The sequence below is a fragment of the Leuciscus leuciscus genome (assembly GCF_965113295.1).
Source record: "Leuciscus leuciscus genome assembly, chromosome: 12".
In the NCBI taxonomy this organism is placed as follows: Eukaryota; Metazoa; Chordata; class Actinopteri; order Cypriniformes; family Leuciscidae; genus Leuciscus; species Leuciscus leuciscus.
This window is the reverse complement of record NC_138736.1, coordinates 42856689-42870059: the sequence shown is the minus strand read 5'-3', so window position 1 is coordinate 42870059 and position 13371 is coordinate 42856689. Positions and strand designations below refer to the sequence as shown.

The window sequence follows — 13371 nt, the reverse complement described above, 5'->3', positions numbered from 1 at the left end:
GGTCGACATTTGCGATCTACAGCACTTTTTCGTTTTCCAAGTATTTTATCTTACCCACGGGCACTAGTTTTGGTAAAAATGTTGAGTGAATATGCTCGAATAAATTGAAAATATTGGTGGGCTTATGGAGCTACACAACTATGCTGCCATCTTCTTCGGCGGTCCCACGTGACTCCCAACCACAATGTTCTTAATAAAATATACACAATATTTTTAATTATCACCTTAATTTTTTTAATGAAAGTTACAAGACCCATGATACATTATTTACAGTGAGTGAATTAAACCCCGTCACTGAAGAGTTTGTGTTTTACTTAGAGCCCTGCACGGGCCTCGAATCTGGGCCCGAGCCCGGCCCTGGCCCGAGACGCTCAGGCCCTAGCCCGACCCGTGTCCGACAGCTCATCAGAATTATCGGCCTGAGTCCCTATTTGCAGCCATTAAAATATGTCAGTTTTGTCAGTTATGTTTCTTTTCTTTTCATTTCTTTATTAAGTTAATTTAGACAAACTTTTGGAGCATTTAAAAAAAAAAAAAATGACGACCAAGCAAGCCGAGCCAACAGCGAGTAAAACGTTTGATCAATTTAGCCTCTCAAATCAACGCTAATACTTTACTTGGCTAGAATGAAATCCATAGATATAAAACACTTCAAGCATATCACACAGACAGTTAGTTTAATGTTTATTTATTAAACCACAGTGAGTAAAACATTTTGAAATACTGAGGCAGGCTCAGGCTGCTCGCAACAGCGCTCACAAACGAAATGAGCAATAGCTAATCTAAACAAATTAAATTAAATAAATCAAAAACAAACTTGCAGGTTATCTTACCTCAAAAATGCACCACAGAACATGGACATTCTTTTTTCCAGTAGTTTCCAACAGTTAAACGAAAATAAAGTCCAATCAAACGAAAGGTTAAGAACAGTCTCTTACAGCATCGTGGAGAAAAAGAACAGCATCCATTTACATTTTTACATTTTACATTTAGTCATTTAGCAGACGCCTTTCTCCAAAGCGACTTACAAATTAGGACAAAATTCAGCGAGTCATCATAAAGAGGCAAAAACAACAACAACACAAGAAGTGCTCAAAGTACGAAGTTCAGGTATTATTCAGAGTAGCATAAGCCTGATAAGTGATGTTACAAAGGGAAAGGAAAACTTTTTTTTTTTTTTTTTTTTTCTATAAGGTTAAGTGCTCACGGAAGAGATTGGTTTTCAGCTGTCTTTTGAATGTTGTCAGGGATTCTGCATTCCGGATGAGGGTGGGGAGAGCGTTCCACCAGCATGGAACTGTGAATGAGAATGTTCTGGAAAGTGATTTTGTGGCTTTCTGTGATGGAACCACGAGACGTCGCTCGTTGACCGATCGTAGGTGTCTGGTAGGGATGTAGACTCGTAGGAGTGAGTGAAAGTAGGAGGGAGCTGAGCCCGTGATAGTTCTGTAAGCAAGCGTCAGTGCCTTGAACTTGATGCGAGCAGCGAGAGGTAGCCAGTGCAGAGAGATGAACAGAGGAGTGACGTGGGCCCTCTTGGGCTCGTTGAAGACAAGACGAGCTGCAGCATTCTGGATCATCTGTAGGGTTTTGGTTGCACATGCTGGAAGTCCAGCCAGAAGAGCATTGCAGTAGTCAAGCCTAGAGATGACCAGGGCCTGGACGATGAGTTGTGTTGCATGCTCAGTTAGGAAAGGCCTGATTTTCCTGATGTTGTGCAGTGCAAACCTGCATGATCGAGCTGTCTTTGAAATGTGATCTGTGAAGGTCAGCTGGTCATCAAACGTTACTCCAAGAAGTGGAAGATTTTAACCCAGTCCTCTCTTCTATCACTTGCGATTTTTCTCTTAATATTCTCCATTATTTGCACATGCGGTGAATCGTTGGTTCCGCTGACGGGAAACCTTCTGTGTGTGTGCGTGTGTGCGTGCGACTGTCATGTCAATCATATGTCAGTGTAATTATAAGGTAATTATAAGATTATGAATGTTATGAGGTTATTTAATGTCTTTCTATGTTTGTTTTTCTATCGTCGACGTCAACTTCTCATATTTTTTTTTAAATTAATTTCTAAAAATATAAAAAGAAGGATAACCCAAAAAAGGCCCGAGGCCCGGCCCGCATGTGAACTATGACGTGAAAATTGGCCCAAAGCCCGGCCCTAGGGGCGTAAAAAAGTTGGGGCCCGTCGGGCTCGGGCTGAAATGCAGGGCTTTAGTTTTACTCTTATCCGATCAAACCTGACTCTCAGCACAGATTCTGTTCATCATCATCTTCATCTTCTTCATCATCATCATCTTCTTCTTCATCATCATCACCATCTTCATCATCATCATCATCATCACCATCTTCATCTTACCATACCATACCATACCACTTTATTTATATAGCACAATTTAAACAAACAGCAAGGTTACCAAAGTGCTTTACAGAGATAAAAACAAAAACAAGCAAAAATAAATAAATAAATAAAAGCATCAACAATGACAACGACAACGAAGACCACATCAGCTCTCATGTTGAATCAAAAGCCAAGGAATAAAAATATGTTTTTAAACGAGATTTAAAAGTGTGGAGGGTGGGCGCAACTTTAATGTGCGGCGGTAAATCATTCCACAATTTGGGAGCAACTGCTGAAAAAGAGCGTTTGCCTCTGGTCTGGTCCTGGGCACGTTCAGCCGCAGCTGATCACCAGACCTCAGTGACCTTGACGGGGTGTAAATGTGCAGGAGCTCTGAAATGTACTGAGGTGCCAAGCCATTTAGCGACTTAAAAACAAACATTCAAATCTTAAAATGTATTCTAAAATATACAGGGAGCCAGTGGAGCGAGGCCAAAATAGGGGTAATGTGTTCATGTTTCCGGGTTCCTGTTAACAAACGAGCAGCTGCATTTTGGACTAACTGTAGGCGTGAAAGAGAAGTTTGGTTCACGCCAATGTAAAGTGCATTACAGTAGTCCAAACGGGTCGAAATAAAAGCATGAATCACTTGCTCAAAAATATTAAAAGATAAAACAGGTTTAATTTTGGCTAAAAGTCTCAATTGATAAAAACAGGATTTAACCACCATGTTTATCTGCTTGTCAAGCTTAAATTCACTGTCAATTTTAACGCCTAAATTGGTAACTACTGGCTTTACATATTGCTGCAGGGACCCAAGGTTTACGGGAGTGGAGTCACAAACCCGGCTGGGTCCAAACACAATGATCTCAGTTTTTTCTTCGTTTAAATTAAAAAAACTAAAAGACATCCAGGTTTTAATATCCTTGAGACATTCAAGTAACGGAGTCAGGGAACTGTTTGCATCTCTTCTCAGTGGTAAGTAGATTTGCGAGTCATCCGCATAAAAATGGTAGGAAATACCATGTCTTTTAAAAATATTTCCAAGAGGGAGAAGGTACAAGGAGAACAATAGTGGTCCAAGGACTGAGCCTTGAGGAACTCCACAGAGAAGGGGGGCGATAGATGATGTAGAGTCACCAAGTTTTACAGAAAAAAAATCGGTCAGATAAATACGATCTGAACCACTGCAGGGCAGTATCTCGGATGCCTACACTGTTCTCTAGGCGAGAGATAAGAATGGCGTGATCAATTGTGTCGAAAGCAGCAGTAAGGTCTAAAAGCACAAGAATAACTGAGTCTCCACGGTCTGTAGTTAATAAAAGATCATTAAAAACTCTTAAAAGTGCAGTCTCGGTACTATGAAAAGCTTTAAAACCATGTTCATCTTCATCATCATCATCATCATCATCATCACCATCATCATCATCATCACCACCATCATCATCATCATCATCATCACCATCATCATCACCATCATCATCATCATCACCATCACCATCACCATCATCATCATCATCATCTTCATCATCATCATCATCATCATCATCATCATCATCACCATCATCATCATCATCATCATCATCATCACCATCATCATCATCATCACCATCATCATCTTCATCATCATCATCATCACCATCACCATCATCATCATCATCATCATCACCATCATATTCATCTTCATCATCATCATCATCATCATCACCATCATCATCTTCATCTTCATTATCATCATCATCACCATCATCATCATCATCACCATCATCATCATCACCATCATCATCATCATCATCACCATCATCATCTTCATCTTCATTATCATCATCATCACCATCATCATCATCATCATCACCATCATCATCTTCATCATCATCACCATCATCATCATCATCACCATCATCTTCATCTTCATCTTCATCATCATCATCATCATCATCACCATCATCATCTTCATCATCATCATCTTCATCTTCATCACCATCATCATCTTCATTATCATCATCATCACCATCATCATCATCATCATCATCACCATCACCATCATCATATTCATCATCATCATCATCACCATCATCTTCATCTTCATTATCATCATCTTCATCTTCATCTTCATCATCACCATCACCATCACCATCACCATCATCATCACCATCATCTTCATCATCATCATCATCACCATCTTCATCTTCATCATCATCATCATCACCATCATCATCATCATCATCATCACCATCATCTTCATCTTCATAATCATCATCATCACCATCATCATCTTCATCTTCATTATCATCATCATCACCATCATCTTCATCTTCATCATCATCACCATCATCATCTTCATCTTCACCATCATCATCATCATCATCACCATCATCTTCATCTTCATCATCATCATCATCATCATCACCATCATCATCTTCATCATCATCATCTTCATCTTCATCACCATCATCATCTTCATTATCATCATCATCACCATCATCATCATCATCATCATCACCATCACCATCATCATATTCATCATCATCATCATCACCATCATCTTCATCTTCATTATCATCATCTTCATCTTCATCTTCATCATCACCATCACCATCATCATCATCATCACCATCATCTTCATCATCATCATCATCATCACCATCTTCATCTTCATCATCATCATCATCACCATCATCATCATCATCATCATCACCATCATCTTCATCTTCATAATCATCATCATCACCATCATCATCTTCATCTTCATTATCATCATCATCACCATCATCTTCATCTTCATCATCATCACCATCATCATCTTCATCTTCACCATCATCATCATCATCATCATCATCACCATCACCATCATCTTCATCTTCATTATCATCATCATCTTCATCTTCATCATCATCATCACCATCACCATCATCATCATCATCATCACCATCATCTTCATCATCATCACCATCACCATCATCATCATCATCATTATCAGTCAAATATGTTTAGGAGAATCAGTGTGTGAGCAAACAGAAACCCGTGAGAAACACACACACACACACACACACACACACACACACACACACACACACACACACACACACACACACACACACACACACACACACACTCCTGTGATGGGCATTTACTGCCAGAGATGATCAGAGAAAGAAAGAGTGTGTTCTAACAGTGACAGTGCAGAGACACGAGTACTCTGAGTTTACTACTTACTAGAAGAATAAATACCTATTATAAATGCCTATTTTCTGCATAAACCCACTAAACAACAGTTCATGCTAATGTTCTGAGGATATAAAGTGATTTAACACAGTGCACAAATAAATGTATATGGAAATAAAAGACATTCAGGGCATTTTCACACTTGGAGCGTCTGTGTTTCGTTCGCTTCGTTTAGCTGGACTGTTCCCCCAAAGATTGTCTGTGTTTCGTTCGCTTCGTTTAGCTGGACTGTTCACCCAAAGATTGTCTGTGTTTCGTTCGCTTCGTTTAGCTGGACTGTTCCCCCAAAGATTGTCTGTGTTTCGTTCGCTTCGTTTAGCTGGACTGTTCACCCAAAGATTGTCTGTGTTTCGTTCGCTTCGTTTAGCTGGACTGTTCCCCCAAAGATTGTCTGTGTTTCGTTCGCTTCGTTTAGCTGGACTGTTCACCCAAAGATTGTCTGTGTTTCGCTCGCTTCGTTTAGCTGGACTGTTCCCCCAAAGATTGTCTGTGTTTCGTTCGCTTCGTTTAGCTGGACTGTTCCCCCAAAGATTGTCTGTGTTTCGTTCGCTTCGTTTAGCTGGACTGTTCCCCCAAAGATTGGCTGTGTTTTCTTGTACTTTGCAAGAGACAGCAAGAAAAGTTTGTTGCATACGGTGTAAGATGCCATTAACCTGACTATTCATGATTTAAGGACCTGCCCCTGTGTGTCTAAAAGCTTCATGTGTTTCTAACAGGATTACAGTGAAGAGCAGAAGAGCAGAAGGAGTTCGCCATGGAAAGGGTAAATATCTGTTAATGAACTCAAACGTACGGAGAGAGTGAAAGACAGCATCACTCAGCTAAAAGATCTTTTCTGAAACGAGCTCATGTCATGTGTACAGAAGCTGTTTTTAGGCTAACTTAACACTTTCTTATTGTTGAATTGTATGATAAGAAACTGAAGCCTGGAGACCTCATTGAAATCTTCAGAGGGCCATATCAGCACTGGGCTTTGTATGTCGGCGATGGAGATGTGATTCACCTGACCTCAGCCTGTGAGTGTTTTACACACTTTACACGCTTTACACACTGCCGTTACATGTTTGCCGTTTGACCTTATGCCGGGAACGATCTTAAGAACTTCTGCAATAATATGAGCTGCTGGAAAACCTCTGGTGTGTGTCTGTAGCTTTAACAGCATCACTAGTATAATACTTAGTTCATAATCAGAATATAGTCACTTAAAGAGATAGTTCACTTTAAAAATGAAAATTCTGTCATCATATACTCACCCTCATGTTGTTTCAATCCTTTATGAATTTCTTTCTTCTGCTGAACAAGGAAGATATTTAGAAGAATGATAGTAACCAGACAGTTTCTGGTCTCATTGACTTCCATAGTAAGAAAAAAAATATACTATGGAAGTCAATGAGACCAGAAACTGTCTGGTTACTGATATTCTTCTAAATATCTTCCTTGTTCAGCAGAAGAAAGAAATTCATAAAGGATTGAAACAACATGAGGGTGAGTATATGATGACAGAATTTTCATTTTTAAAGTGAACTATCTCTTTAAATATATTCAGGCCTAGCATTAATTTAGTTATTTAAATAAAACAAAATAAAAAAAGACACGTTCCTCAGTGTTCCTCCTCAGCAAAGTTCTGTTCGACCATCAGTTTCTCATCAACACACTGTCAGTTAAATATGCACTTTAGTTAATCACTGAACAGAATGTGAGTTTCACAAGTGTGCTGAAATCATGAGCTTGACTGACAGCTTCAGTGATTATAGAGCGACGGAGCCGAGCTCGCTTTCTGTCTCACTCAATCTCAACATATGAGCGTAATATCTGAGTGTGAAAATATGACTGGAAACGGCTAATATGAGCCAATAAATGCTCCTCTTCTGCTGGTCAGAGTGGGAATTACTGTCTTTTTTTTATAAATAAAAGTGTTTCTATTAAATGTTGGACTTCCTACATCTTGAAACGTTCGGTTTTACAAATGTGGACGATCTCAGATGGACGAGGAAATAATGTTTTTATCATCACATTAAAAATAACATGTGAAGTCCTGGAAAAGTGTTGCGTGTGCTTATCCAATTACAGACGAGTTTCTTATTCCAGCGTTCCCGTTAGCTTCATTTTTATTGCAATCCATAAATCTGGTTTATTGGCAAATAACGTACGTGTGCTAACTGCATTACAATATAAATACAACATTAAAAGATCAACCATTGATGGTTGTGTGTGGATTTACAGCGAGTCCAGACCGACAGCTAACAGGAAATGCCCAAGCTGGCTTATTGAACACCAGGAAGTAACCGTGCACATGGTCAACTGAGCTGAACTTTACTGAGTCTGAAACATTTATTCCATTCAAGTCTCATGAGTCATGATTGCCTTTAATTTTCCATTTCTTTCTCTGTAGCCGGGCGTCCCAACGCTGGGTCCTGCTGTGTGAGTTCAGTAGGACAAGAAAAGGCCACCGTGAAGAGAGAGAAACTTAAGGATGTGGTTGGCAACAATAAATACCGTATCAACAATCGTCTGGATCAGGAGCGTAACCCTCGTCCCATTAAAGAGATTCTGAAAGAAGCACAGAGCCGTTTGGGAGAGATGATTCCGTACAATGTGCTTAAAAACAACTGTGAGCACTTTGTTACGTGGTTGAGATACGGAATACCAAAATCCCATCAGGTACAGTAGATCAGCACGACCTCGCATACAGAATCATATTGTAGGATAATCATATGTGCAAATCACAGGATTACAGACTATATTATGGCAAAATTGTTTAAATTAATTTAAAATTAGGATTAAGGTCACAAAAGCAACAAGTTTTCACACAGTGATTTAGAAAATAAATACTTTCTGTTTATTCTTAGGCGGAAACTGCAGTGAAAACTGTGGAAACTGCAGCGGAAGCTATGTCTTTCACTACAATTATTGGAGCCATAGCTGTCGCTGGATTCGCTGTTATAGGAGCAATTTTAAAAAACAATTAGAAGCAGAAAAAATAAACAGAAATGGGAAATGAAGAAATAAAAGCACAATTGTGGAGGCCTTGGATTATTATGAATCAGCAAATGTATGTTGAATTGTGTTTAATCTGAATAAACACCTCACAGCACTGGCATCCTTGCTTTTATTCATTTAATTGTTTCAAAATGTACAAGACAATGAGAAGCAGACACAATGAACAGTGGGAAATGAAGGACTAAAAGTACAATGATGGAGGCCTTGGATTATTAATTAAATTAAAATAAACTAGATGTACCGCATCGCGGTACAAAATATGACCGCCGCTCAGGCCTGCACTGGCTTTCCACAAAAATAAATGACGTGGAGTAATTTGGCTGTATTGCGTGTTTATGTATATACCTAAAAAAAGTAATAGTATGTGCATGTGTGTGTGTGTGTGTGTGTGTGTGTGTGTGTGTGTGTGTGTGTGTGTGTGTGTTTGTGTATGTGTGTGCAGTGGCGGTTCTACATTGAATTACACCCTGGGCGAGACCCCTTTCGAGCGCCCCCCTTCCCCCCCCAAATATAATTTTTGTTACCCCATTGGCAGATAATGTTTTGCTTGTTTTAAGCAAAAACTCCATTTTTATTTATTTCCCCAGAAAACAAGACTTAATATCTTATGTAATTTTACTACTTTAGTAAAATAACGTTATGCATCTTTATTTAAGAAATGTTTGATATTTGGACTGGAAACAATACAAAAATACTAAGTAAGAAAAGCATTTTTGCAGTGTAATAACTGAACTTGCAACAGTTTTGTTGCAAAGAACAATATTATGGTGAAATTAGATCTCGTGTTTGAGTTAAAAACGAATTATTGTTAAGCATAGCAAGAATCATAGAAAAAAGGCTAACAAATAAGAGTTTTACCCACCAATTAATATTGCCCCTTCATTCATGACATGGATACCGTAATCATATAGAGTAAACATAGTTGCACTGCATACCTTTATCTTTCGCTCGTTTCTAAATTGGGCACCTGATGGCTTTGACCTTTCTTGTCCATCTCTTATTTGGCACTCGACATCGACAATCAACAGATCCCCTGATCCCCCCATAACTGTCACTCACGCTCACGAGACACGACCAGAAGTCAAGACTAAACCAATTCACCTTGGTGGTGGTGACCAAGTAATCGTTTTGTATTACCTATTTTTATTAGCCATTCAGACCATTCAGAAAAACAAAAATGTGCAGGAAATATAGAGGCCCGTATTTATAATATTATGAATGAAATGTGCGTTATCTGGAAGAAAGTCGAGGTGTGACTGATAACTTCGATAACTATATGGATCCCCCCCCTTGTCCGTTCCATTTGGGAGCGACCCAGAGGTGAACTGTCATCCGCGCCCGCGCCTCCGCGCCCCCTCCCCTTTCCCCTTCTCAAACAAACAGCTTCTGTGCACGGCATCTTCTCAGCAAGCAGGGGCGCAAATTTGGCAATTCCCCACACAGTGAAATGATAGATAATAGAAAACCGCTTCGCGGCGCAGATTTGTATTTTTTTTTCTGCTCGTGTAGGCGGTGCCGCCCCCCCAAAAATGCCGCCCCGGGCGATTGCCCGGTTCGCCCGTGCCTAAAACCGCTACTGTGTGTGTGTCTGTGTGTGTGTGTGTGTGTGTGTGTGTCTGTGCGTGTATGTATGTGTGCGTACATGTGTGCGCGTGTGTGTTTGTGTGTCTGTGCATGTGGATTTGTATGTGTGTGTATGGGTGTGTATCTGTGCGTGTGGATGTCAGTGTGTGTGCATGCTTGAGTTTGTTTGTATTCCTGTATGTGTGTGTGTGACAGTATCATCCTAAACCAGCAACCCTTCGCTCAACAGCACCATCTACAGGCCGATGAGTGTACAGTCACTAAATGTGCACATAAATGAATTTATTTTATACCCCCCCCCCCATGGATGAAATTCTACAAAACTTAGCAGAGGATACCCCCAGAGGATGTCAAGTTAATCATACACATGAAATATGGTGCAGTTCTGAACATCTCCACTGAAGATAGGGGCGATTAAAGCAGAATAATATTGCATTTCTTCATCCTCGGTGCCACGGTTCAGGTAGTTATTTAGGAAGAACTGCATTTTTTGGGTTTGGGGGGGCCCAGCGCAGGGGGGCCGGGGACCAAACTAAATTTTTCCATAGAAGTCTAGTGGGGCTACATGCCCACCAAATTTCATGTTCCCCGGTGTTTCGGTGTCCCTGGTATCGTTGACGAAAAATTTACGGGGGCCCCAGCACAGGGGGGGGAAGTGGCCCCCGGGGACCAAACGAAATTTTTCCGTAAAAGTCTAGTAGACCAACATACCATAAAAATTTCTTCATCCTCGGTGCCACGGTTCAGGTAGTTATTTAGGAAAAACTGCATTTTTTGGGGTTTGGGGGGGCCCAGCGCGGGGGGGGAGTGGCCCCCGGGGACCAAACACAATTTTTCCTTAGAAGTCTAGTGGGGCTACATGCCCACCAAATTTCATGTTCCCCGGTGCTTCGGTGTCCCTGGTATCGAAAAAAAAAAAAAAAAAAAAAACTTTGACAATCCCTATATGACCACTTTCGCTAGCTACGCTAGCGGCGGTCATAATAATTCATATTAAACAATTTAACACACACAGTTGTATAAACATAGGCCACAGGCAGGGGCGGATTAAGGTGGTCGGGCCCCTAGGCTCTGTGTGTGAGGCCCCGCATATCATTATGCTTTACTGGACACTTTTATTCAGTGCCATACATAGTCCACACACACACAGTAATGTGACCACACACACACACACACACTGAGACAGCCAATACTGCAGTGTTTCCTCTACATTCCTCAAGGGGTGGACCATCGCAGTAAGAAAGTTACGAGCAAAACACAAACACAAGCTCAAGGCCCAGTGCTGTCGAAGCAGCGGTTTAATAATGACCCAGAAACACCGGCTCTACAACCACAGCTATCATCAGCAGAGATGAAGATATCACCCTCTGCCTCCACAGCCACTATTACAGAGGAAATATGTAACTATAAACTGCAGAGCAACAGGACTATTATTCTGCTGAACTGTGGAAGAACTAAAGCGGCACGGCTTGATCTTTGGGCGACCAATCAGCAGAAAGGGGCGTCTCAAGCCCCGCCCACATGTGGAAATCGAATATTCAAGCCATAAATCCATTTTATACTGTACCCCTCAATCTAACAATATAAAATCGAGACCAATTCTTTTATGAATAATGAGTCATTTTCTGCTTTCAATTTTAAATCGAAAAACGAATGAACTTCTTTCTTGATTTCCTGGCAGAGAAGTCCTTAGTGAGGCCAGTAAAATATAATCTGCACAGAACATTATTTTCAGTGGGCATCAGAAACGGGTGATTCAGTCGGTTTGGCCCGTCGTGGATCTCAGTCTATGTTTAATTAGTCCCAGTTTAGAAAAAGAGCTGGCGTTGGTTACAGGAAAAGTCATTAATACCCGGAGCGCTATATCAACATCTGGAAAAGCTGAGTGTAGTCTCCTTGCTCTTATGAGTTGACCTTGCTGAGGTTTCCTTGGTTTCTTTGATAAATTGTCTGAATTGTACAGTTTTATCCACACACTCCTCCTCTAGATCCCCTGCATATCTTCTGCAGATTCGCTGCTCCTGAGAGAAGGTCTTGTATGGGGATGGATGTGATCTATGTAGGAGTGATCCCCCTATCCAGCTAGCCAACCAGACGGCCTATGACGGCTTTTACTCCTCTACAGTTCTGTCAAAGTCCTTGGGTAGAGAGTAACATCAGTCAGGGGCATTCTGGCTGCAACTTTTCACAAATGAAAGTCAGGTTGACGTCAGAAACAGACTTTGGAGTTTGGTTGGAAATGAAGGTTGGGTTGATGTCAGGACTCGACTGATGTTGGTTTCTGACGTCAACCTGATTTTCATCTTCAACCACAATACGTCTGTCCAACGTTGGAGATTAAAGGGTTAGTTCACCCAAAAATTAAAATTCTGTCAGTAATTACTCACCCTCTTGTTGTTCCAACCGCGCAAGACCTTCGTTCATCTTCGGAACACAAATTAAGATATTTTTGATGAAATCTGAGTGTTGGATCACTTCTCCACAGGCTGCTAGGTGGCCCAAACTTGCTGGCCCAGAAAAGTTATTAAAGGGGTCATATAATGCCATTTTTGTACAAGCTAATATGCTTCTTTATGGTCTAAATTAAAAGTTTTTATACCATGGTCTGGGTCAATACTTTAATTAAAAATTCTCATTAGTATTGTAAGAAAACACTAATTTTACCTGGTCAAAAACAGCTCTGTTTTCAGCACGCCGTTTCAGTGCATGTGTCTTTAAATGATAATGAGCTCTGCTGACTCCGCCCCTCTGTTCTGTGCGTACACCGTTTTTAATAATAACACAAAAACCATAACGCATTGTTCATTCTAAACGTGGGATTATGAATTATATTGAGAATGTCGTACATAGAAAACATGCCGTAATGTACTTTAGTGTAAAAATAGCTGCATTCATCGTGAAGTGTGCAAGCGATTTGCAAAGATTAATATAAAGGTTAATAAAACGTTTCACTCACTTCAGTTCTTCTGGAGGTGCAGCAACACGAACAGTTGGTTTGGATCCTTTTTCCAGAAGCAGCTTCTTAGCAAAACCAGCTTTATACTGACCCTCGTTTGTAAAGCAGTCTGGTGTGAGAAAGGATTTGCGCAAACATGACAGCATTGACATTGATCGTGGGGAATATTCCCTTCGAAAACAAACTCAGCCACTGCGTCTCCAGCGTTTCAGATTTAGGAACATCAACATGACTGCTGTGTTCCTTATCACACCTGAGAGCAGAA

The 13371-nt window shown here is 40.6% G+C and overlaps 2 protein-coding genes across 12 annotated transcripts in view; one reads left to right on the top strand and one right to left on the bottom strand.

Annotated features, from left to right (window-relative positions):
• LOC309511410 (phospholipase A and acyltransferase 3-like) overlaps positions 1-8666 on the top strand; it is a 111708-nt gene extending 103042 nt beyond the window's left edge. For 9 of the 11 annotated variants that reach the window (XM_082186652.1, XM_082186657.1, XM_082186651.1 and 6 more), the window contains 4 exons: positions 6283-6329; positions 6483-6582; positions 7959-8227; positions 8416-8666. In XM_082186652.1, coding sequence (XP_082042778.1) covers positions 6321-6329; positions 6483-6582; positions 7959-8227; positions 8416-8535 — 498 coding nt within the window. In that variant the 5' untranslated portion in view covers positions 6283-6320 and the 3' untranslated portion in view covers positions 8536-8666. The remainder of the gene's footprint in view (positions 1-6282; positions 6330-6482; positions 6583-7958; positions 8228-8415) is intronic. The other 2 variants (XM_082186649.1, XM_082186650.1) reach the window with 2 other exon arrangements.
• LOC309510720 (uncharacterized protein) lies at positions 2010-5316 on the bottom strand (the record flags this gene model as incomplete). Its single annotated transcript, XM_082185590.1, has 2 exons — positions 2010-4622; positions 4752-5316. Coding segments are annotated over 2 exons (1710 nt in total), but the record flags the coding sequence as incomplete, so codon positions are not given.
• Positions 8667-13371: the final 4705 nt, after the last annotated feature.